The sequence below is a fragment of the Thermobia domestica genome, chromosome 6 (genome assembly GCF_964235325.1).
Source record: "Thermobia domestica chromosome 6, izTheDome1.hap1.1, whole genome shotgun sequence".
NCBI lineage: Eukaryota > Metazoa > Arthropoda > Insecta > Zygentoma > Lepismatidae > Thermobia > Thermobia domestica.
This window is the reverse complement of record NC_137459.1, coordinates 134,300,437-134,324,002: the sequence shown is the minus strand read 5'-3', so window position 1 is coordinate 134,324,002 and position 23,566 is coordinate 134,300,437. Positions and strand designations below refer to the sequence as shown.

The 23,566-nt window shown below is 35.3% G+C and overlaps 1 protein-coding gene across 2 annotated transcripts in view; it reads right to left on the bottom strand.

Annotated features, from left to right (window-relative positions):
* Positions 1-23,566, bottom strand: part of Dhc62B (Dynein heavy chain at 62B) — a 321,508-nt gene that overhangs the window by 160,744 nt on the left and 137,198 nt on the right. For both annotated transcript variants that reach the window (XM_081762141.1, XM_081762142.1), the window contains exons 28-31: positions 13,987-14,121; positions 8,736-8,899; positions 5,070-5,256; positions 2,702-2,928 (exon numbers count right to left, since the gene is read on the bottom strand). In XM_081762141.1, coding sequence (XP_081618267.1) covers positions 2,702-2,928; positions 5,070-5,256; positions 8,736-8,899; positions 13,987-14,121 — 713 coding nt within the window. The remainder of the gene's footprint in view (positions 1-2,701; positions 2,929-5,069; positions 5,257-8,735; positions 8,900-13,986; positions 14,122-23,566) is intronic.

Below are 23,566 nucleotides of genomic sequence, written 5' to 3'. Positions count from 1 at the left end.
TCACCGAGCGACAGACAGTAAGCTTTTAGTTAACACGCCGCAAAGTTCAATGCATCACAGAAAGAGATAAAGTCAGTTGAACGATTGGGTACAGCACCATACAGGAGAGTTGTAAAAGTTGTGACACCGAGACATTGACAAGCATGAAGCCACTGATGTGTAACCTAGCTGCTGTTTCTTCTGGCACGGGATTAAATTTTTTCGCCCCACAGGCAGCTGCGCCCAGGGCACGTGCCCTGCTTGCCTCACCCTAGATACGCCTCCGCAACTGGTCTATATTAAGACAAGCAGTCCTCCACTGATTTCTGAAATGAGAAGTAATCCTTAAATCTAAAAAGTTTGGCAACCCTGATATATACAAAGTGGGCGCAGAGTCACTTTCCCCAACATGTGAAGAAATGCTTGTTTTGGGGATAATAATTTTGTGCCCACTCTGCATATAAATGAAACTGATCTTGAGAGTTACCGAAACACGGGAAAGCGGTCGAACCGCTTCAAATCGATTTTAAAATATGGTTATCTTCTACCTAGAATAGGGTTTGTCACGCAAACTTTGAATACAATACGTATCGTAAAGGTGAGAGCAGGAAAGCAATAATTTCTACTAAATATTGAAAATATCACGATCTCGTCACGTTGGAAGATAAACCTAGGTACATAAACTTCTCATTACAAATAACAGGATACGTGCCGATGTGCTCTCGAAAATTCTCGTTGTAAGAGAGGAAGAAAGGCATTTTCTATATTTTTTCGCCACATTGTCAGCGTCATTGTCTGTTGTCTGTAATCGCATCACGAGAAAACGGCTGACCCATTTGACATGAATTTCGGAACATAATTAGTAACTACATGGAGATAGGTTACTTTGATTAAAGGGTGTAGCCTAAGGGAAGTATGGGAGTTTCAAAATTTAAGCAAAAAAATATTGTATCTCACGAATCTGTCAAGTTAGGACGATGAAACTCGGTGTATAAACTTATTAAAAATAAGCTAAACGTGTGACCAAGCGTTTTTGAAAATTCTCCTTTTAAGGGGGGATGAGGGGGGGGTTTCTATATTTTCTTCGTCACATTGAATGTGGCGTTATCTGTTGTTTGAAATCGAATCCCGAAAAAACGGTTGATCTGTTTGTAATGGATTTGGAACATTGTTAGTACCTACGTCGAGCTAAGTTTTTATCGTGTCACTTTCATTAAAGAAGGTATTTTAAGGAGAATATCGGAGGTTCAAAATTTATGCAAAAAAGCAGTATCTGACGAGTCCCTCAACATAGAAAGGTGAAGATAGGTGTATAAACACTTCATCACAAATAAGGGGACACGTGTCCCAGCGTTTTCCAAAATTCCGTTTCAAGGAGAGAATAGGGACAATTTCTATAATTTTTCGCCACATTGAAATTAACGTTGTCTGTTGATAGTGATGACATCACGGGAAAACGGCTGATCCATTTGAAATCAATTTTGGAACGTAGTTAGTATTTATCTCAACCTCGATTTTTGTCATATCACGTTGATTAAAAAGCATATCCTAAGGGACGAAGGAGGAATCAAAATTTATACCAAAACTGGAGTATCTTATATGCTTTAGCCATTACATCTCTTATGAAAATGTGATGTATATTTGCAAAGTGATACTATAATAACCAAAGTTGAGAAGTAACGCGTTCCTATTCTATTCTGGAATGAGGCAGGAACTACTTTCAGTTTTCAGAGCAACATAAATGATAAATTTTATGTTCCTTTCCAAACTAATAAAAATTAAGCTATCATATATCATTGAAAACATTTGTAGGCAGAATTATTCCATTGTTTGCTTCTTTTAAACCTTTAATTAGAATATTGTGTCCACTGTAATGAGTAAAAAGTTCAAAATAATTTACTGAATATCGCTCAAACGAAGATCTTTTAAAAATTTGCATAGACAAAATAAGCATTTACTTCTGAATTAATAGAATTTGAGTACTATACGATTAAATAGTTCTTAACTATGACATAAAAACCTATGCAATGCAAAGAACCTTTATGCATTTTTCTGTGTAAAACAAATGTTAGTAAAGTGTTGAGATGAGATTGGATGAGCCAAGTTCCTTGGCCACTGCATCTGAAACGAACAATGGAATTTGGCGCGAGGAAAATGGTGTTATGAAACCTTAGAGACAGTGGTTGTGGGCGTGGTGGGTTTGGGGCCACCACCAACCTTAAGAATATCAACTTTGCTAATGCGCTAAGGCACATATACAGTATACTGCAGTAAGATTGGTGGTTCGAAACCCAGACAAGGAAAACTTATAATCCTCCACGAGATGTCAAGAAAAATAATGTTGACGGGCCTTAGTGATGGTGCTTGTGAGCGTGGTGGATTTGGGGGTTACCATCAGCCTTAGGGCTGAAATGTCCCGGCCGTGAAACTAGGAACAGACATCTTGATATATCTGATTATGTTAGACACCTCGCGCAAAGCTCCAGTGTTCGTTTCAGATGCACTGGCCAAGGAACTTGGCTGCACTTTTTGCACCTCTGGTGTTTTTGTTCAGATATTCATATTCTCGAATGTATACATTTGCATACGATTGATGTAATAAAATTAGGTCGAACAACGTGCTTATAAGAACAGAACTGCATGGTGACGAGTTTCTAGCAGCCTTTACTATTTAAATAATAATGAATTAAATTGCATTAAAAATTATTAAAACTGAAAATACCTGACCAAATTAGTCTGTCCTCCAGTAATCAATTGAATGCAGTTTCTCCTTACAAAATACAGACCAGCGGGAATGAGCCAATTGAGGACATCAGATATCAAATGAAAATAATCTCCCAGCACATCACGATTGAGAGTGTTAAACCAAGAATCAACAAGTGGTCTCCAACCAAGAGACAGTGGTTCTAAATAGATCATTCCACATCTCGAAACCGTGGCTGGCGATGCCTGCGAAATAGCAAATATAATACGTAAATAAAAATACACAAAAACACCAATAGCCAAAATAAAGAAGAGGCTACTCCAAGAATGTGCTACCTATAACATTCTACAAAATGAAAACTACAAAGAATTTAATTTTGTTCAATTTTACAGTTGAACTTTATAATTTCATATTAATATGTAAAAATTTTCCTTTTTTTAGACAATTTTAATCGTACGCGACCAGATAGCTCAATATGCTTACTTCATTAAACTTTTTATTTTCAGCAGAAAAATAAATAAAATATAGTTCTATCGTAAGTAAATACTGGACTATTAATAGCAAGAATGTACCAAAAATGTATCTAGATAACATAAAATCCGAAAAAAAAATCCAAAAATAATTCAATTAATACAACAAAACAATAGATTTATACAGCTAATATAACCAGTTTTGATTACAATAAATTGTGTAATAAATCAACTTCCAATATTTTTCAACGTGTGACTTTTTCCGAAAAAACACCCCAGAATGTAGGCTAGATTTTTTTCCTTCGGCATGTTCTGCAGTGATAGTAGCAGCTTCTTTCCATTCCGCCGATTTATTGTTACTACATACCACTTTTTTTTTTTTTTATTTTTCTTTGCATTCGCATATATTAAGTACTAGCAGCGTTCACCCCGCTTCGCTGCGGTCACCCCGGAACGCAATAAACTTTGTTACTTAGATAATTTTTACTTTTTCGCTTTCAAGTGATATGATAAAAACCATAGAAGATTGCAGTAAATGTTAACATTATATCGCCTGTCATTTATGTTAACCCGCCCCGCTTCGCTGCGGTCACCCCGGAACGCAATAAACTTTGTTACTTAGATAATTTTTACTTTTTCGCTTTCAAGTGATATGATAAAAACCATAGTAGATTGCAGTAAATGTTAACATTATATCGCCTGTCATTTATGTTAACCCGCCGAGTGACACGGTCATGCGGGTTGCATATAAATACGTTTATTTTTACCTATGATGAACTAACAAAGGATTTGTACGTTATGGACACTTGAATGGTCAATTATCTCAAGACACTGGTAATTAAAAATTAAAGTGATATGATAAAAACCATCTAGGGTCCAAATCCTAATAACCCCCCAAAAATAAAAGAAATTGGTTCAGCCGTATTAGCGTGATGAGGGAACAAAGGATTTGTACGTTCTCTTTTATATATATAGATAATTTGAAAGTCATTCATTTCTTTTTTTACGGCTTCCAATTTGTAATACCTCCAACATACCATATGACAAGCAACTTTCTTCATTTTATTTGTCTTTTCTATTATAAAGTCCTGTCCAATCTATAAACATGAAAAGATTTGATAGTAGCAACCCCCCCCCCCCCCACACACACACAGAGAGAGAGAGAGAGAGAGAGAGAGAGAGAGAGAGAGAACGAGAGAGATGGAGAGAGAAGATCTCCATGACTTCCGAAATTTCGAGAAAAATTGTATGCTGAGGTATAATGGTCAGCAATATGTTCATTTTATTCATGTAATCTAATCTTAAGGTTGGTTTCGAAAGTAACTGTATATTCCTTTGTTGTTTGGATCATCCACTTGCAGACATTAATATAGTGAGAAAATATACCTACATTTAAAAAGTATTATATTGAACAACAGATGACAGCACAAGATTGAATCTACATTTCTAAAAATGAATTAGACATTCTAGCGCGTTCAATATGTGTCCACAGGTGTATGCGGCTCTGCTAATAGCTACAGAAAAGATATTAATGCTAACATAAGAACGCTCTGACATTATCCGATTTATAAAATAAACTTTTATGCTGATCTATATGTGGCATCTGAGTACAAACAGGTAAATAAAACACATTAATTGTTGTTAAAAACAAATGTATTTTCTTTCATCTTACGTTTTCTTTCTAAGGTTTGTGGAAAAAGTAATTATCTTACAGCAATCTAAAAGTTAGGGTTTATTATATATAATAATAATAATAATAATAATAATAATAATAATAAAAAGAAACTGAAACCCAGAAAAAATTATTTTACCGCAAATAAATTACCTATTCCATAACTAAAAGATTTTAATAGAACTATATTTTCGCAGCTGAAAAAAATATGTATCTACTATCTGAATAATACGAAAGTAAGTACCTGAGATAAATCCATAACTTCAAAAATCATTGACATCTGGGGTGTCAATGCCATTGCTTCTCCAGACATCAAACATAGTTTTTTGTTGTCATCCAATACAGTATTCATGTTTTCTATCCACACGGCATCAACAGGTCCATCGAATATTACCCACTTCCTATCAACGGACTCATCGGTTGAATATGTTCTAAAATTCAAAATTAAGTTAAACTAGTATACTAAAAAAAAAACAAAGAAAAAAGACAGAAAAAACTCACAAAAACAAGTGTTGTGGATATATATATTGTAAAAATGAAATGGAATCTTTGAGTTTTACGTCCCACAATTATGCCGGCTAGGCTAAAAGAATAAACTAAGAGATTACAACTTAGAAGATTTTACCAAAATGTTTAATATCTGGAGTGGGATGAGAACATGTCTAAGCAAGGTAAACTCTCAGTATATAATACATACTTCGTACTATAATAACCTAGTACAATAACAGGAGATGAGATTTCCCCCCCCCCAAAAGTAATATATACAAGTGACCCCTCCCAACCAAGTGCTCGAGAGCAACCTGCAACAGAAAAATAAGTAGCAGAGTAGACCGGAATGGTTGTGACAAAACCAAGAAAATTTACTTTGTAGACTATATTTTATTCAATTTTAGCGCTCTTAAAATTATCATTATATTATAATCAAAGTTCGATTGTGCCATTTCCAATGAAAAGTTATGTCTCCTCCAACATCCCATCGGCGTAACCTTCGCTTTAAAACCCGTCTATGCATCTTTGTTTGGACAGACAAGAAAACATCGAATAACACATATCATCACACTCAACGAAGGGTGCATCAAAGGAAAAGTAAAACATTTAGTCTAGGTTAGTGTGAGCATAGAAAGAACAAATGAAAAATGCTCACCTATGAAATTTCTATATACGAAAATGACAGGGAAACACCACGAGAATTTCCAAGGAAGAAACTGTAGGAGGACGTGTGATAGACTGATAAAAAGGGAATAAGACAGAAAAGTTTAGGAGGAAAAACGATGAAATGAAAGGAGTCGTTCGAGAAGCATCGTACATACCTAGATCCAGCAGAATGCTGGAATTCATAATTTATATTATTATTATTATTATTATTATTATTATTATGAGAGTTTATGTAACCTAAAATATAACAAAATTAGTTACATCTACCATGACTTCTTTCGTTAAAAGCTACAGTCTACGAAAAACTACGCCCACCTAAACCGACATATGACCAACTTTTTACCTGAGAGACCACACATCGACTGCCTCCCCCCTCCCATTTCTGCCTTTTTTCATAATTTAAGTCCTTTCTCATTCGCCTCAGGGGCTTAACATAGAAACTTATGTGTCACCATCAGAAATCAAACTCCATATTTTGCACGTGAAAGGCAGCGTATTAACTACACTGTTACATGAAAGCACTTTCTCTTACAAATTATTTTATCATGTATTTTAATCATGGAAATGCATGTCAAACACGAAAATATACATATCTTTCGTGATGTGGATAGTAGCCTTTCTGCTGACAGTCCTTTTAGACCCACAGCCAATAAGCAATCAAATGAAAATATGTCTTGTTTAAGTTACCAACCGTAAAAGTAAACACAGGGTTCCCACGGTTTCCCCCCAAAATTTCCAGGACATTTCCAGGACAAATCACTAATTTTCCAGGACGACGCAGGAAGGTATAACAGGATTGCAACTGTAGGTTCAAAACTCGCAATAGTGAAATGGAAAGTACAATAGCTTATGCAGTGAATATTAATACACAAAGTGGAGCGTAATGTGCTCTCCCAACTCCCCTTATAGCCACCCGCATGAAGCACATGTATTTTCATTCTTTCTACATGTCATTTTAATTGTGCACCGAACGAATTTACAAACAACAAAAATCTACTTTTCGTACATAGTATCTTCATTGCGTGATAGTATGAAAGATATAATTAGGGGAAAAGGAATTATATTACAAATTTTTCAACTAAGTATGAAGTTGTGTGATTTCTTCTTCTATAGACATAATCTGTTCTTTAGCGAAGCCGCTCTACGGATAGCACTTGACTTTGTCAATAAAGTAAAGCAAGACTTCTGCTCTGCTTCATGTGCAAGCTGGTTTGCTTCAGTCTCCAAAGCGTCACTTGTTTCCATCAATTTGCAATTCTTTCTCTGCAGCTGCTGTACATCTTCACTTATCTCTTTCCTCTTGCTCTATATTCTCTCTCTTTCAACAATCCTTATTTTCTCCCAGCTCTGTCATATAGCACTGCCTTGCATGGAAGGCATGATGCAGCATTTTTTTCGTGATGTTGACTGAAGTAAGACCTTTATGGAAAATGTTATCATACACCAATCTATGGAGAATTGATACTGGTACAAAGTACAGTTTCTGGAGGATGGGGTAAGTGAAGACAGTATCCAAGAATCAGTTCGCAGACGGGATGAAAGAAGAGAGAAGCTCTCCCAGCCAACTACCCTGTTGAAAGAAAGAAAGCCTACCAACCACCCACACATGCAGGACCATGACAAATTATTATTCAGTACAAAAATAGGAATAGCAAACAAAAATAGCAATCAATTAAAATATTCATTATAATTATGAAAAATCTGACATTCAGTATTTTTGTAAATTTCAGGGACAGAAATGCATTTTCAATGACATTTCCAGGATGTTTCCAGGACAAAATCAACTCAAGGACATTTCCAGGGTTTTTTTTTTTTTTTTTTTTTTTTTTTTTTTTTTTTTTTTTTAGGATTTCCAGGACGAGTGGGAACCCTGCAAACATTATTACAACTGAATATATGATAACAGTGAAACAATAATATATAATTAATAAGCATACAAATAGTGATGTAACGTTAGCATTCTAGGTAGTTACACTATCGATCGTTTTCAAAACTATAGTGTATACCCATTCCCGTATGTGCTGGTTCTATCGTAAATTTAAGGTGAGTATACGCTGGATTATAAAAATATTAGGTGGGTATACGCCGTATACTTCCTATGTGCCCTATTATATCCCTGCATACAAGTAAGTTTAACACAAGCGAAAAAAATTCGTTCTTCATTGATTATAACAAAACTTTGTTTTGAGTATACAATGTAACACAACACTAATCAACATTAAAAAATTCCATACATCTACCAGGCTACTATTTACCATCTAGAGAGCCATTTGGTGGACAATCTCCACAAGTGGTCATCTTTGGTGTGACAGGTCCCTGTGTCGATCTTATGCAACGAGAATTTCTGGTAGACAACATTGTATCCATGTGTTTACTAAGAATTTCCCTTTTTCCCACATTCTCATTCAATCAATTATGCCATTATCATTGACTTCCATTAACATTCATCTCCATTAGCGCACAGAACATAACCGCGAGACGTATAACTATGGATTTCATTTTATTTGATATTGCCAAACGTAAACTGTACTATCGAAAGAAAGTGGAAAATAATTTTAGCACGAAATGATTATGTAGATATGATTTACTTCTTTTTGTTCTTAACAGTCATATTCATCGGTTTCTTAAAACTATGGATTTATCAAGCCCATTTCCAACACTAAACTCCTAAACACAGGGCAACTCTTATAACCTTGCTGTCCTAAAACGAACCTTATACGGATAGTTCTAACACACACACACACAAAGTGATTACCTGTATATTACAGCCAATACCCCATCATACCATTCACGGGATACAGGGTCAAATTGTCCATATAGCTGTGCCATGGTTATCGATTTTGGATTTAGCGTTGCATACTGTACTGGAACTTCTGGATCACCTCGATCAGCTAGGAAATTTAATGTCTCCGAAAGAACCTACGATAAAAAAAAAAAAATAATAATAATAATAATAATAATAACAACAACAAGCTACATTAAAATCGGATATAATTGCATCTATTTCTGAAAAGAGGTAAAAGGGATGAACATCAAAGCAAAAAAACATTTTGATATTGCAATGATTACATAAGAATGTGGACCACTTATCTAATGATTGCTATAATATAGTATGAAACTCTTTTGCATCCTTTCAAAATACTTTGGGATCCTGGTGGGATCCGTAATAAAATTTAATTTAAAAAATCAACAAAAATAATTTACGTAACCATTAAAAACTTTAATTGATGTAATGATGCAGAAAAACCTAGTTCATTGTAAGGCTCGAACTCGAAGCCTGATCTGCTTGCTGAATGGAAGCTTTAGAAACTGAGTTATCAGCTGACGCAATTAGTTTCTGTTTCATGCTTTTATTCCTCAAGACCTGACTAACTATCAGACATTGACAATTATTTCAGGAAGAAATCGAATATAGTGAATAGTTTGATTGAGGGTATTTGCACGCAAAGTATATACTAGTGGCGGTCGGTGGGCGAATCTATTGTTTATACTAGTAAGAAATAATAGCAAATATTTGACTTAAGTTTTGACCCCAATCTCTAGTCCTTTTGACCCCAAAAACCGGTTCTAAATTAATCTTTCAAAAATCGAAATATATAATTTTAATATGAAATTCTTCGTTTATGGTATACTCACTGGCAATAAATTTAGTTCACTCACTTATAAGGGGATAATTGTTTCACCATAACATTACACGTACATTGCACCATAACTTGTGCCCATCTTTTGCATCTGCTTGAATTATACTCAAATACTTATTTGTAGAAAGCGAGACAGAAAATTTATTCTCTGATTTTGTTTTCCCAGCCTGGGGAAATAGTTTCCTCAATTCATTTCATAAAACCTCTTTCAACGTTTGCATGGTTCCGAAACTTTATATCTTTTAGTTAGGTTTTTTGCATGAAATCTAACTATAGTATTTTCCGTACTTTCCGCAGGTTATCAGACACAGAAACACATTGATGTAGGCAGAGCACCCTTGCTTATTCTCTACCTGATAGTAACTTTGACAGTAACGGTTCATTAAAAACGAATTTCGTTTCGAGTTGACGCACAAGAGAGATGTTTTGAGTTAATAAGAAAATCCCGTAAAAGGCACTATTCTTGAGATGAATGAAAAAGTGGTATATGATAAACAAAAATAAGATAAGCCTTTTCTTATTATCATGGTGACAGCACTGCAACATGTCTTTTCAGAAAAATTCCCGGGTATGTCCAAATTTGATAGCTTTGGCTTTCAAAATTCTCTCTCTTTAAAATTATAAAAAAAGTAATTCCATTTCTAACTCAACAAGTAGTTCTACATGAATAGGACAAACTAACAAAATAGAACACATAAACAGTAACTGTAATCAAAGCGATAATTCTATACTCATCATATAGATTGTGGATCCGTATTTTAGGTCTTAAAAAGTCTTAATACTTCTGTAAAATTAAATAGTAGGTGCACAGAGGTAATTAAATAATAGGTAGAGTTTCTCTTTCTTTTACCGTCTGCATGGTTAAAGTATTTTGTCTTTTCTTCGGAGAAGTACTTTATTGTTATTGTGGAAGCCAAGAAATTATAGTGGATCTAAGGATTTCATTATTTATTCACTAATTCATATACGCATGTAATAACCATGGATTAATTGCATTACATAAATGAAACAAAAACAATAGTCTTAATAACAAAAAGTAACACATGCATGAGCCTAAGTATGAAAAAATATACAAGCAACAACAGAACAGAACAAAATAGATAAACTTGAGAAAGGTAAAATAATGAAGTGAGCTTGAATTGCAGTGGATGTCTCATCACAAGATTATCATAGTGAATGCTTCCGTTCAAGAGTTATCATGTGGATTAATGGACGGTGTTACCTACTAAGATGCATGTTAAAGGACTGACTCCACTAACGAAGTCGACCAACATAATCACTCTGTCTATTAATAAAAAAAAAAAAAAAAAAAAAAAAAAAAAAAAAAATCAGGTGTCATCGTGAGGAGTAACGTACGCACTAACATCAGAATCTTATAAGGTCCACTAGCGTGATCAAAATAAACAGATTGATATTCTGCAAGGTGCGAGAAAGCGTAGTAAGCCTTCAACGATAACTGAATGAAATAATGAATTGGATGGGGAAGGTGGAGAATCGACGGAGCAAATAGGGCAACGAGTTCTGGTTTTGAAGGTTCAAGCTTCTGCCGGTAACTGGACGTCGGATGAACTACACAACATTGCACTACACTCTGGTGGTGCCTTTTGATTGGGACAATCCTTAATATGACATAACCAATAGTAGTCACATTTAATGTCATTAATGTATTCAAATGTGGACTGTTGCTCACTCTCAATGGTAATAGAGGAGGAAGTTATGGACAAGACGGCTCAACCTTATATATATAAGATACTATAAAGATAAATATGGGTAATAAAATATATAAGATACTATAAAGATTAATATGGGTGATACAAAAGAAATATAAGTGATATTAAGACAAATTATATGTTCTTTCGTACACTTAAACAAAATATCCAACGATTGTAGAACAAACTTGCAACATATATACCACCAGCCGTCGTTATCCACAAATATTCTATTTCTTATAGTTACAAATAATACCGAGAGATATAAAACAATGTTAGATGGTGATAAGCAAGGGACCGGGACTCTAGTTTCCGTTAGACCAGTGATCAGATTGGAAGATTATTCTGTGCTTCTTGTTTAAAGTGCTGCTATTAATGTAACAATTAAAACATTTACTTAATGGATATTATGTGTATGTTTTTTCAACTAAAAGTTTATGACCTTGTCCTGTTACGATATTAATGTTTTAAACAACCCATTTGAATAATTCACAGTAACTACATCCTCTTGACTGCTATATACACGTTAAAGGGGAAAGTGATAAATGAACGTAAAAATAAAATAAGAAAGTGGGAGGAAAAGGAAGAACTCTTACAAAACCCACAAACATCAGATTGGCTACCAAAGGCTCACAAATGTAAGTACACAACCATTGAACCATTGTACCCTAAAGAAATGAAATATTTAAGTTAATGATTATATCGTTTCTGAAATAAGGAAGTGAAGGAAAACACGAATTTCTTGGAAGAAAGAAGCACAGGGTGATTATCCGTCAGAATGCACATACAGCATGATGAATCCCAATAACACAAAGTACTAAAGACATTTGTGTATAAGAGAGACGTTCACGTGAACAACTTACAGGAAATAAAGACCAAAAACATGAAATATCCAATTTCAGAGATTACTATTAAAAATGTGAACACTTTGATTGTGTGCAACACAGTTAACTTCTAAAATTGGATTTTGTACCTGAGAATACTATTAAATTAGTGCGAATGAAATGTCCGCTTTGACGTCTGGTGGAAACTCACCTCACCAACATAACGCAGAGATAGACTAAGGTTATTTGTTTATGTCAGTAATTCTGTACACGTCCAGTAAACAGGTTGGTCTAGCAACATAATCAGGAGACAGTGCGTTGGTGAACAGGGTCGTACGAAAGAGCACCATGGAGAACACACAATTGCAAGTGATTTTTCTTTACGAATTTAACTGGGACATTCTACACAGCAAACCGAAAAAAAAGACTAACAGCGTATCTTCATCAGAAGGAAAATTAACCCACCATCCACTGTTGGTTTTAAATTTTAGTTACGGTGACACATCATTTCGAAATAAGCCCCGTGGGCACCGACCAAAATCACGTTTGGATGAGCTCCGCAGGAACATTCTGGAAGCAGATCCCTAAAAAAGTGTTAATGCCATTGCAGACGAGTTACAAATGCACCATTACACTGTTGTTCGGAGTCTCCGTGTAATCAGTAAGGTAAACGAAGATGAAATCATGGGTGTACACAGGTTAACAATAATCGTCCTCTTGGGTCCGCGATCTCTCAGTGGTACAGCGCTCACTTCTGATGCGTGGGGTCCTTGGCTTGATCCCAACTCGCGTCAAGTGAACTTCGTGGTGAGCAAGCACCATGGAGGCGTGGATTTTCCCGGGGTTCTTCCGTTTCCTCCCACTTTGTTTATTCCATTGTTACCCATCTCATTATTGCCGTCTTGGTGCATAATCGTGGGACTTTAGAAACTGAAAGAGATTGAAAAGGAATTTCCGTCTGAAGATGTGCAGTCTCTGAGTGTAAGGAATAACCGGGAAAGTTTCCTGCATTGGATTCTCAATTCAGATGGAAAGTGAATCTGTTATGATAATCGTAAACGGTCTGGACAATGGTTGGATCGTGACCACCAACCAGGACAGTTTCTTAACCATCTCTCCACACGTACAGAAGGTGTTGTTGGTGGTCTATGTTTGGAGTGATTAATCATGTCTTTCTTATGCAAGATAAAACCATTAATGCAGATCGTTACAGTGTTATTCTCCATGAAATGCACCGCAAACATGTCCACAGGTATCCATCAATGATCTACAGAAATGGTATCCTCATGTTGAATGACAGTGAATGCTCAACGACAATGTAGACTCTCCATGAGTTGCAGTATGAAGCCCTTCCTTACTTACCATATTCTCCTGACGTCTCTCCCATTGACTACTACTTATTCCAATACCACCATCATTCTTGGGAAGACCTTCCCTGATGATCGGGAGGTGCAACATACGGTTAAGGACTTCTTCACATCCCAGACTCTACACTTCTCTTGCCTTGGAACCCAGTCATTGGCTGCGCGATGGAAAAAGTGTGTGGTTGCAGACGGTGATCAACTAGGTATTGTAGCTTTAATTTATTTTGGTCTTTGGAAATTATGCAAATGGGGCGGACATTTCATTCTTACCAACCTACCAACTCGACGCACGACTGACAAAAAAAAAATAAATAAATAAATAAAAAAAAAATTGAACACAGAAAAATATAGCACCTGGATGAGATCAAAAGTGATAGAATTTTGGAACTGATTGCACAAGTATATTAATTCCTTTCTGCATTTAGTATCAAATTTACAAAGGATAAATTATACCAATCTCATACTTACTTTGATTGTAGCTGTTTTTCCACCAAATGGCTCGCCAACAAGCATAAAGCCATGGCGCACGATCATCATTTCGTACATCTGAATTACTTTCTCGCAGAATACAGGAACGGGTTGCAGATTCATTTTTGCACACGACTGAAAACATGAGTTTTGAGAATATGAAATTAAAGGCAGGATAACGCACGCACAGCAACTAGGAACACTTTATATCTAAAATGTACTTTACACACAACTCTAACAAGGATACACAAACATTCTAAGAAACAGGTTCAGCCCAATAAACAAATATGATAACTTATAACTTATAGTCTTGCATATATGGAAATATTCAATTCTCACATAAATGTTAACCACAGATATCTCGTTTCCAATTTGACGGCTTACTCAATGCTTCACAGGAGTTTTACGGTTTTATTTATTTATTTTCATATAGTTTCTTTACTTTTATCCCTGTTTCTTAGCCCTTTTTATACCAAAATACCAAACATAATATAGCAATCAGGGAGTTGGCCCCCTAGAAAATTTTCTTCGGGCGCCCAAGTCACAGGCACTTATTAAAATAATGTAATCATTCAGATACTACGACAAAAGTCTTCTACTAATAGAGAGTGGTATGTGTGTGTAGTACGGATTCAATTGTGCAGTAGCCAAGGCATTGGTAGTGCAAAATTGGAAACCTAATCGACTATCACAAAGGCAAATTGTGGATACGTGGTTACATCATATACTGTGATTCTGTTAAGAGTATTAGGGGGCGCGGTGGCTCAGTGGTAGAGCGTTCACCTCTGGTGCTTGGGGTCCCGGGTTCGATCCCAGCCCCCGCCAAGTGAACTTTGTGGTGGACAAACACCGTGCTCGTGGGTTTTCTCAGAGTTCTCCCGTTTCCTCCCACTTTCTTCATTCCACCATTTCACTCATCTCTCATCATCACCGCCTCCTTTAGCCCAACTGGCATAATCGTGGGACGTAAAACTTAAAGATCTCCTTTCATTTCATTTAATTTTTTTCTGTTAAGATTATCGGGAACAACAGTATCGAATTCCTCGTGACTATATAGTTAGCATACGAACCTTCGACATGGGGGATCTGAGTTCGATTCCAAGTAGAAGCTCATGTGATTCGGATTTTACGTTAAGTTGTAAGTCTACATATCATATAATTTCGGTGCTCAAAGAAATGCTAAACTACAAATCAACCAATCAACCAAGAATATCCAAGACGATGACGATATACGGAACATGCAACTGTCATTACCAGAGAAGAGGAATAATAGACGGAAACCAAGTCTAAGCAAGAGGAATCGCTGAATACCGAAGAATAACAGTTCCGCTAATACCAGTTCACAGCTGAATCGCTAACAGCTGAATAACAGTTCAGCTAACAAAGGAAAAATGACTCCATAACTCAATTAGCATCTGGAATACCTGCACTCACAATCCGATTACAGGCGAATCCTGTAATGATCCAATTTTGAAATCTTTGACCACTGCCAACAAGATTGTACGAAAAATATTGTACTGAGAACATAAAACAAGAACTGGCGATAATTGGGATAAAAGATACGTGCTAAACTTTCTCGCTCTAATTCCTTAAACTAAATCATGTTGTACCGCAGACACTAATGAAACATTTTCTTGTAAAATACGAACAATACTATAAGGCGTTTCTCAAACTTAGCCCAAACAAAACCCACCCCAAAAGAAGACTGCCCCTTGTAGATTTTTCGTAAGAAATTACTTATGTCATGTCTTAGGATTGTTAATGAAATATTTGTTTGTAAAATATCAACAAAATCGCATGAGTCGTATCTCACAAAATAGCCAAAAAAATCGCATGCAAGTATAAAACTACTCCTAGAGGTTTTTCTCATGGAAATGATTTACGAAACATTATAGGAATATTAAGGAAATATTTATTTATGAAATATGAACAAAATGGGCTGCCCATTTTTGAGAAAGTAGTCTGAAAACAAACTTACCTCCAAGAGTAAACTACCCCTTGTGATTTTTTTTCGTAAGCAACAATTTACAGAACATTACAGAAGTATTAATGAAATACGTAAAATAAAAAAAAATGCCTGAGTTGTTTATGACGAAACTGACCGAAAAAGATAAAAAATCATCCCAAAGAATAAACTACCGCTCGTAAATTTATTTTAAGACGAATGAGTTATACGATATTGTCAGGTTATTAACGAAATATTTATTTATGAATATGAACAAAATCATCTCAGTAGTTTTTGAGAAAATCATCAAAGAAAAAAAAAAACTCACCCTCAAGAGTAAACTACCCCTTGAGTATTTTTTCAGGGTAAATGATTAATACCATACTCTAAAATTATTACTGAAATATTTATTTGTGAAATATGTACAAAATCGCCTGAGTTGTTTTTGATGAAATCGTCTGAAAAAACTCAACCCTAAGAAAAAAAACTACACCTCGTAGATTTCTTCAGGACAAATGAGTCAAGCCATATTACCTTATTATTAATATTTTTTAAATAATAATAATAAAAAAAAAGAAACACCTAAGTCGTTTTCAAGAAAATCGTCCAAGACCCCCTTCAAGCTAGAATAAACAAACCACTTGTAGATATTTTCAGGACAAATGAGTTATGCCACATTGTCAAGTTATTAATAAAATATTTATTTATAAATTATGAACAAAATCGCCTGGGTGGCTTTCTGAGAAAATCGTTCGAAAAAAAAAAACTCACCTCCAAAAGTAAACTACCCATTCTCAACTTTTCCTAGAGAAATGACTTGTACCGCAGTATAGGCTTGTTATTGAAAAACTGATTCATGAAATATAAACAAAATCGTTAGAGCCGTTTTTGAGAAAATAGCATTTTATTTATTTATTTATTTTTTTAATTTTCATCCTTCAGTAAACTACCCTTATTTTTAGGAGGAGGAAGAAAATAAAAATAAAACCATTGGAGAATCACATAAAACATTAAGTTTAAAATTTGGTTCAGATACGTCGACTCTACCGTAAGATGAGGTTACTTGGAAAGATTTTTTTCTTTCTTTTTCATACTACCCCTTGTTTGCAATTAATTTTTCTTCTTCTTAGCTGTGATGTTTCTAGAGCTTAGTTCATGTTAGCTTTCCCTGCAGTCATAACTAATTTTAATGAGACTGAAGCCTCATAGCAGCCAGAAATTGTTGTTTCCAAGTAGCCCTGCTTTTAGGGCTACTTGAAAAAAAAAAATGAAATGAAATCTTTAAGTTTTAAGTCCCACGGTTATGCCGGTTAGGCTAAAGGAGACGGTGATGATGAGAAATGAATGAAATAGTGGAATGAAGAAAGTGGGAGGAAACGGGAGAAAACCCACGATCACGGTGTTTGGGGGCTACTTGGAAAATATATGTCCTCTCATAGTAGTAAGAGCTGTCTGAAAGATTGGGCTATTTGGAAAGAACAACTTGCAAGATCACGCTTTCCTGTGAAGATTGATATGCAACATGCCTATGTTTCTTTGATAGTAATGTGTTCCTAGGCTGTCTTAAATAAAAAAAAAAAAGACTTTTTTCTTTTTGTATAATCTTTTAGTCAAACACAAACAAATTGTTGAACTAATCTAAACTAACTACAGTGGTAAGCTGTCTTCCTAAAGGCCTACAGAACGAGTAAAAAAATTTTTTTTGCAATATGCTTTTATAAACGGTAGTTTTTCAAACAATGCAAGGGAAATTTTGGCAAATGCCAATACACGCATAAGCTCTTGAGACTTGTTTAAGACACTAAAACATGCTCTACATAATTTTATGAAATTTATGAATGTATCAGATCAGTAACTACCTTACATTGGTTTACAAAATTACCTGGTACAATTTTTACAACTGTACATTTAGGTTAATTCTTTGCAAAAATATCATATGGTACTGTAATAATAATAATAATCATGTAACACAGTACGATAAGGAAAAAAAAATCACATATTGAAATTCTTTGCTGCAAAGTCATATGGAAAAACAACTTGTTCTCTGCGGTTGTAGGTAGTTTCAGGCTAGCGGCGTACGGTGAAATTTTGTTCGGGGGGGGGGGGGGGGGGGGTGTTGAGAAAAAAGTATAATGTACTACCTGTGGCACTACTTAGGCAATGAGTGACCTAATTATATATGACTTAGGTAGTGTGCTGCTACGACTGTAAATTTATATAGAACATAAACTCTCTACTTGTATCATCTTTAAATAGACAACATATTGCCGGACATGTACGGTCTGCGGCAAAATTAAACAGGATATTTGATAGATTTTTTATAGATTTTATGTATAAAATAATATGCTGACTTTTGTCACACATCTTACATAAATATAATTCTAAATTACAAACAGAAATATATAAACCTTACTAAAATTCTTTTTCTTTACATTTTTTAAATGAAAAGTTAAAAATATTGCATCGCTGATGGATAATTACGATTCCTTAGTTTACAATATGAATAAATCACGCCATGCACTTTTGGCAAACTCTAAAACCACTTCTTTAGGATTTACAGGAATTTCCCGATTAGTACTAAGAAGAGTTAGGTTGCTAAGTCGATCTTGGCTCATTGTACTCCGCAGGTAGCATTTTAGCCTCTTCAGTGATGAAAAGCTTCTTTCAGTTGAAGCAGTCGACATAGGTAAAGTAACTAGTATTTGTAACATTTTCCATATATTGGGATAAAATATTTGATTGTATTGAATTAACGCGTCAACTGCTGTTTGAGGTCTTTCACTTTATGTAGTGTTGTTCCACTTCGACTTCCATAGTTCAAATCCAGAAAGTGCAGCGATTAGGCAAAATATATTGATAAAACTGTATACACTTCCTAAGTTCAGTGGTAGAGATATTCTTACCTAAACGGCTTGGAATAAATGCCTGAATATTTGTAAGGATCTGTTTGTGATTTGAAAATCGCTCTTTCAATTCTGATATAACAGAATTTAGAAATGGTATGAAGACTGATCTTCTATAATATTCCTCTGGATCGGATGCATTAATATTTTCCCTGTGACTGGCGAGAAGCAGTTCTTGGTTTCTCAATGACGACTCCAATTTTAGCGGCAGTATCTTTGGCTTCTTCAAAACCTAACTTGAATTCGTTATCTCCATTAGAACGCCAAGAATTTATTAACGTTAAAGTATCATCAACGTGCTGGCACGCCTCCGTAAGGTCGCAATTTACTTTCTGAAGAGCTGTAAAGTTGTAAAGTGTCAGACAATACTTTTTCTGTTACAACGAGGGCCACTATGAATTGACCACCTAGTATGGATAGTAATAGCTGATGTGCTGAAGTTGATGTTTCTCTGTTAGAAACTTCTTTGAGTTGTTCGAGAACATGAACAACTCATATATAACTCTTTAAATCATACTACATCACTATGCTTATATACGCACTTTGTTTCACAAAATGAAAGTAATTTACTGCACTTTTTTCTGGCGTATCTTTGAAATACAGTTCTTGAGAACCCCGCTTCACTGTGAGGAACATAACAAAAAAATTCCAACACTTAAAATTGTCAAGACCAGTGTTGTAAAGGCCTAAAAAAAACGGAAATTCTGGGTTAAAAAAACAGTCTTTTACCGTTTTTTCCCGACCTCGAAAAAGAAAAACGGAAAATTTGGGAAAAATTGAAATTTTCGAATATTTTACTACATTATGTTTTTAAAATGAAACCTATTTTATATTTAATAGTTTACAGCTAAGATTATTGAGTACTTATGTTTCATGTATTAGAATAGAGACATTTTGTGGCAACAAATATATGTGCACCACTTCTTTAAAGTTAGCACGTGACAGAATGGCGTTATGGCTACAAAAAATAGTAAAATATAATTAGCTTAATTAATATAAACTAATATAGATGCATTTAAATTATCTTAAGCAATCTGATAAAGTTCCCGCTTTATGGCAGGGAAGTGTTAAAATAACGGGGCCAGAATCATTTTAGTTAATACCGATATGTTAAAATCAAATATATACTTTAAGGAGATACGTATCTTCCTTGTGCTATGTAAAATGCCCGCAAATTATGAACCCATTAGAAAAAAATCTTTTGTTCAAAAACAGGAAAATATAATTTAAAAACCATTTCTTCGCCAGATGCTAATCTTATTTGCTGTACCCTGCCTGCAGAATATATACAATCTATTTCGCTACCAGGAAAAATACTTATCTGATTTCTAGTAAAAATTCCTTTTTATTATTTGTATATTTTTTGAACAACTCGAAAAGAGAGATGATCTTATTTACACATACACACATACACCTCACAAGTGCGTAAATTTGAGCCGCGAGAAACAAGTATATTAAAGAATGTAACTCGTGAAACTTCCGTTCGTTATAATGAAATGAAATGAAATCTTAAGTTTTACGTCCCAGGGTTATGCCAGTTAAGCTAAAGGAGACGGCGATGATGAGAGATGAGTGAAATGGTGGAATGAAGAAAGTGGGAAGAAACGGGAGAACCCCGGGAAAACCCACGAGCAAGGTCGTTCGTTATAATCAGGCCTGTCCATGAATTGGCTCCCGGAGCCGAAGCGTGAGCGAGCACGAGCGGAGGTAAGAACAGGTGAGCACTAGCTTCGCCCCTTCCACTGCATCCGATAAGTGTTGCCAACCACACATGATGGCAAAAAATCTACGACCAAGCCTAGGTCAGAAATTCGCACCATGTTGAAGCATTGAGCAGACGCAAGCGTGAAATGTGCAGGTGTGCTCTCCCCCTCCCCATTTCGAAAGCAGTGACGCGAAAACACTGCAGGAAATAAAATTGGTACGTTTTTTGGTCGAGGAAGACGCATGATAGAGGTTACAGTTAGCGTTGAAGTAACTAACAAATGAACAAGGAAGAAAGAAAGAAAGAAACTAATATTAAACATGTCAGCTTACAGACGTAAAAACGACTGCAAAAATCGGAAACGAATTGTTTCAGACCTCTTTAGCTTGCTTACAGAATTCGTGGCGTTGTATTACATTAGCACTCGGTCTGTAACTTGTCATTCGCTTCACGTTTGCTAAGTTGTAAACGCCTTTTGTTGCTGGAGTGATAGCAGAACGACGAGAGGTTGAAAATAATAATAATAATAATAATAATAATAATAATAATAATAATAATAATAATAATAATAATAATAATAATAATAATAATAATAATAATAATGGTATTATTATTATCAATATTATTAGTGGTAGTAGTAGTATTAGTATTATTCGGACCAAAGAGGGATGAAAATGGGGATTGGAGGAAATTCATAACGGGGAATTGGATAGTTTATACCGCTCACCTAACATTGTTAGGGTCATTAAGTGTAGAAGGCTCAGGTGGGCAGGCCATGTAGCTAGCTAGAGTGGAAGAAATTAGAAACGCTTTCATAATTTTAACTGGAAACCCAATTGGAAGAAGACCACTAGGGAGACCTAGGCGTAGATGGGAAGACAATATTAAGATGGATCTTGCAGAAATAAGAGTACAAAGTAGAAACTGGATTCAGTTGGCTAAGGACAGAAGTTAGTGGAAATATTTTGTAAACGGGGCATTGAACCTTCGGGTTCCATAGGCCATAGAGTTAGTTAGTTAGTTAGTTATTATTATTATTATTATCTAAAAGAAATGTTCAAATGTTGTTAAGAGAGAATTACACAGAAGAACTGAGTTCTGACCAAACACTAATTTGCCGCAAGGAAATTCCAGTGCAGTCCAGCCCACTTTAAGCGTTATCCGTGTAACCCACGTTTCATGTTCAAGACATTGGGAGTAATTGTTCGTATCATTCAGTTGGAACGTTTCTTTCCGAGTTTATGCTGTTACAGTAGGCCTACAACATTGTGACTTTCAAAATCAGTCAGTAACTATCGAAGAAAGACAAGCGTGTAGCTTCAGTCGTTGATATGATGTAACATTCTTTTCCACTTTTAACAAGCCACCGGCAAGCAACCAGCCAGGAACAATATATTTTTCCTTATTAAAAAGACACTCCTTGTTTTTTTTTTTTTTTTTTTTTTAAAAAAAACACACTAATGGTAGTTACTAATGGCTACTCTTAAAAATGGAAAATCTCTTTGGCTCTCTTAATATTTTGTTTGATTCTTTGCGATCAAAGTAACTTTAAAAGTGGAGTAAGAAATACTATTCTTCCTATTGATAGTGTAATAGTGGCTTCTAATCTCCACAACCAACCCCTTGCTAAGCCTATTCGCACACACATACATGCATAAGCTAATTTTCTGGAGATAATACTTAGATAATTACAAACAAGTGCTACAGTATTTTTTTTTCGTATCAACAGATTATCTCTTTTCCTAAAAAGCGAAACAACATAATATAACAAACCCACACTCGGATTAAGAACTTGATAATATATATATTGAAAACTGGTTTTCCATTGGGCAAACTAGCAAATTTTTATAAATGTAAGCGATGGTTTAGTTCCACCATATCCTTCTTTAACAAAAGAAAAGAAAAAAGAAGAAAAGGAACGTACATAGTTTATCATTTGATTGCTGTTACAAGTTTGTGTTGTCTATAGTTAACGGTTACCACATTGTAAAAAAACACTGTACACTAAATGGCAATCAGTTACCATGCATACTTTTTTTTTTAATTTGGTAAGCTAGTGATTACTGCCAAGGTTGACAACACTTCCGCTCCTTTAAGGACGAAATCCGAAGATTCACGAAGCACGAACAACGATATTTGCACGTAGAATGCTCGTGAGCGCTCACGAGGAGAGTTTTCACTATCTGCTCGCCGTGGCCAGGGTTGGTTATAATTAAATACTACCAGTACCCGTTCTTTGCACGGAGAGAATACATGTCATTTTGGACATAAAGGGCACCGAAACTGTCACCAATGAACTTAGAGACCCCAAAAACTATGAATTCGACACTAATACTTTACTTTTCAATTGCTTTTACATGTCACCCTCTCCCTTTATGAGTACTAATGGGAGCTGAATTTTGACTTAAATGCATCGGAAGTGTTCCTGTTCATCTCAGCGACCCCGGAAACTATAGATTTGATACTAATATTGGTCATTTTCGATCATTTTTATATACCTCCCCTGCCCCCAACTTGCGGGGCTGAACTTGGATTTAAACAGCATCAGAAGTATTACTGTTCATTTCAGCGACACAAAAAGCCATGTATGGATTTGACACTAATATCGGCCATTTTCGATCTTTTTTATATATCCCCCGCCCCCAAGTTACGAGGCTGAATTTGGTTGTAAATAGCATCGAAAGTGTTCCTGTTCATTTCACCCACCCAAAAAGCTATGTATGGATTTGACACTAATATCGGCCATTTTCGATCTTTTTTATATATCCCCCGCCCCCAAGTTACGGGGCTGAATTTGGTTGTAAATAGCATCGAAAGTGTTCCTGTTCATCTCAGTGACCCTGAAAACTATGGATTCGATACTAATATCGGACATTTTCGATCATTTTTATATATCTACCCCTTCTCCCTCCCCCAAATTGCAGCACTGAATTTGGATTAAACGGCATCGGAAGTTTTATTGTTTATCTCAGCGACACCGAAAACTATGAATTCGACTCTAATATTGGCCATTTTCGATCATTTTTA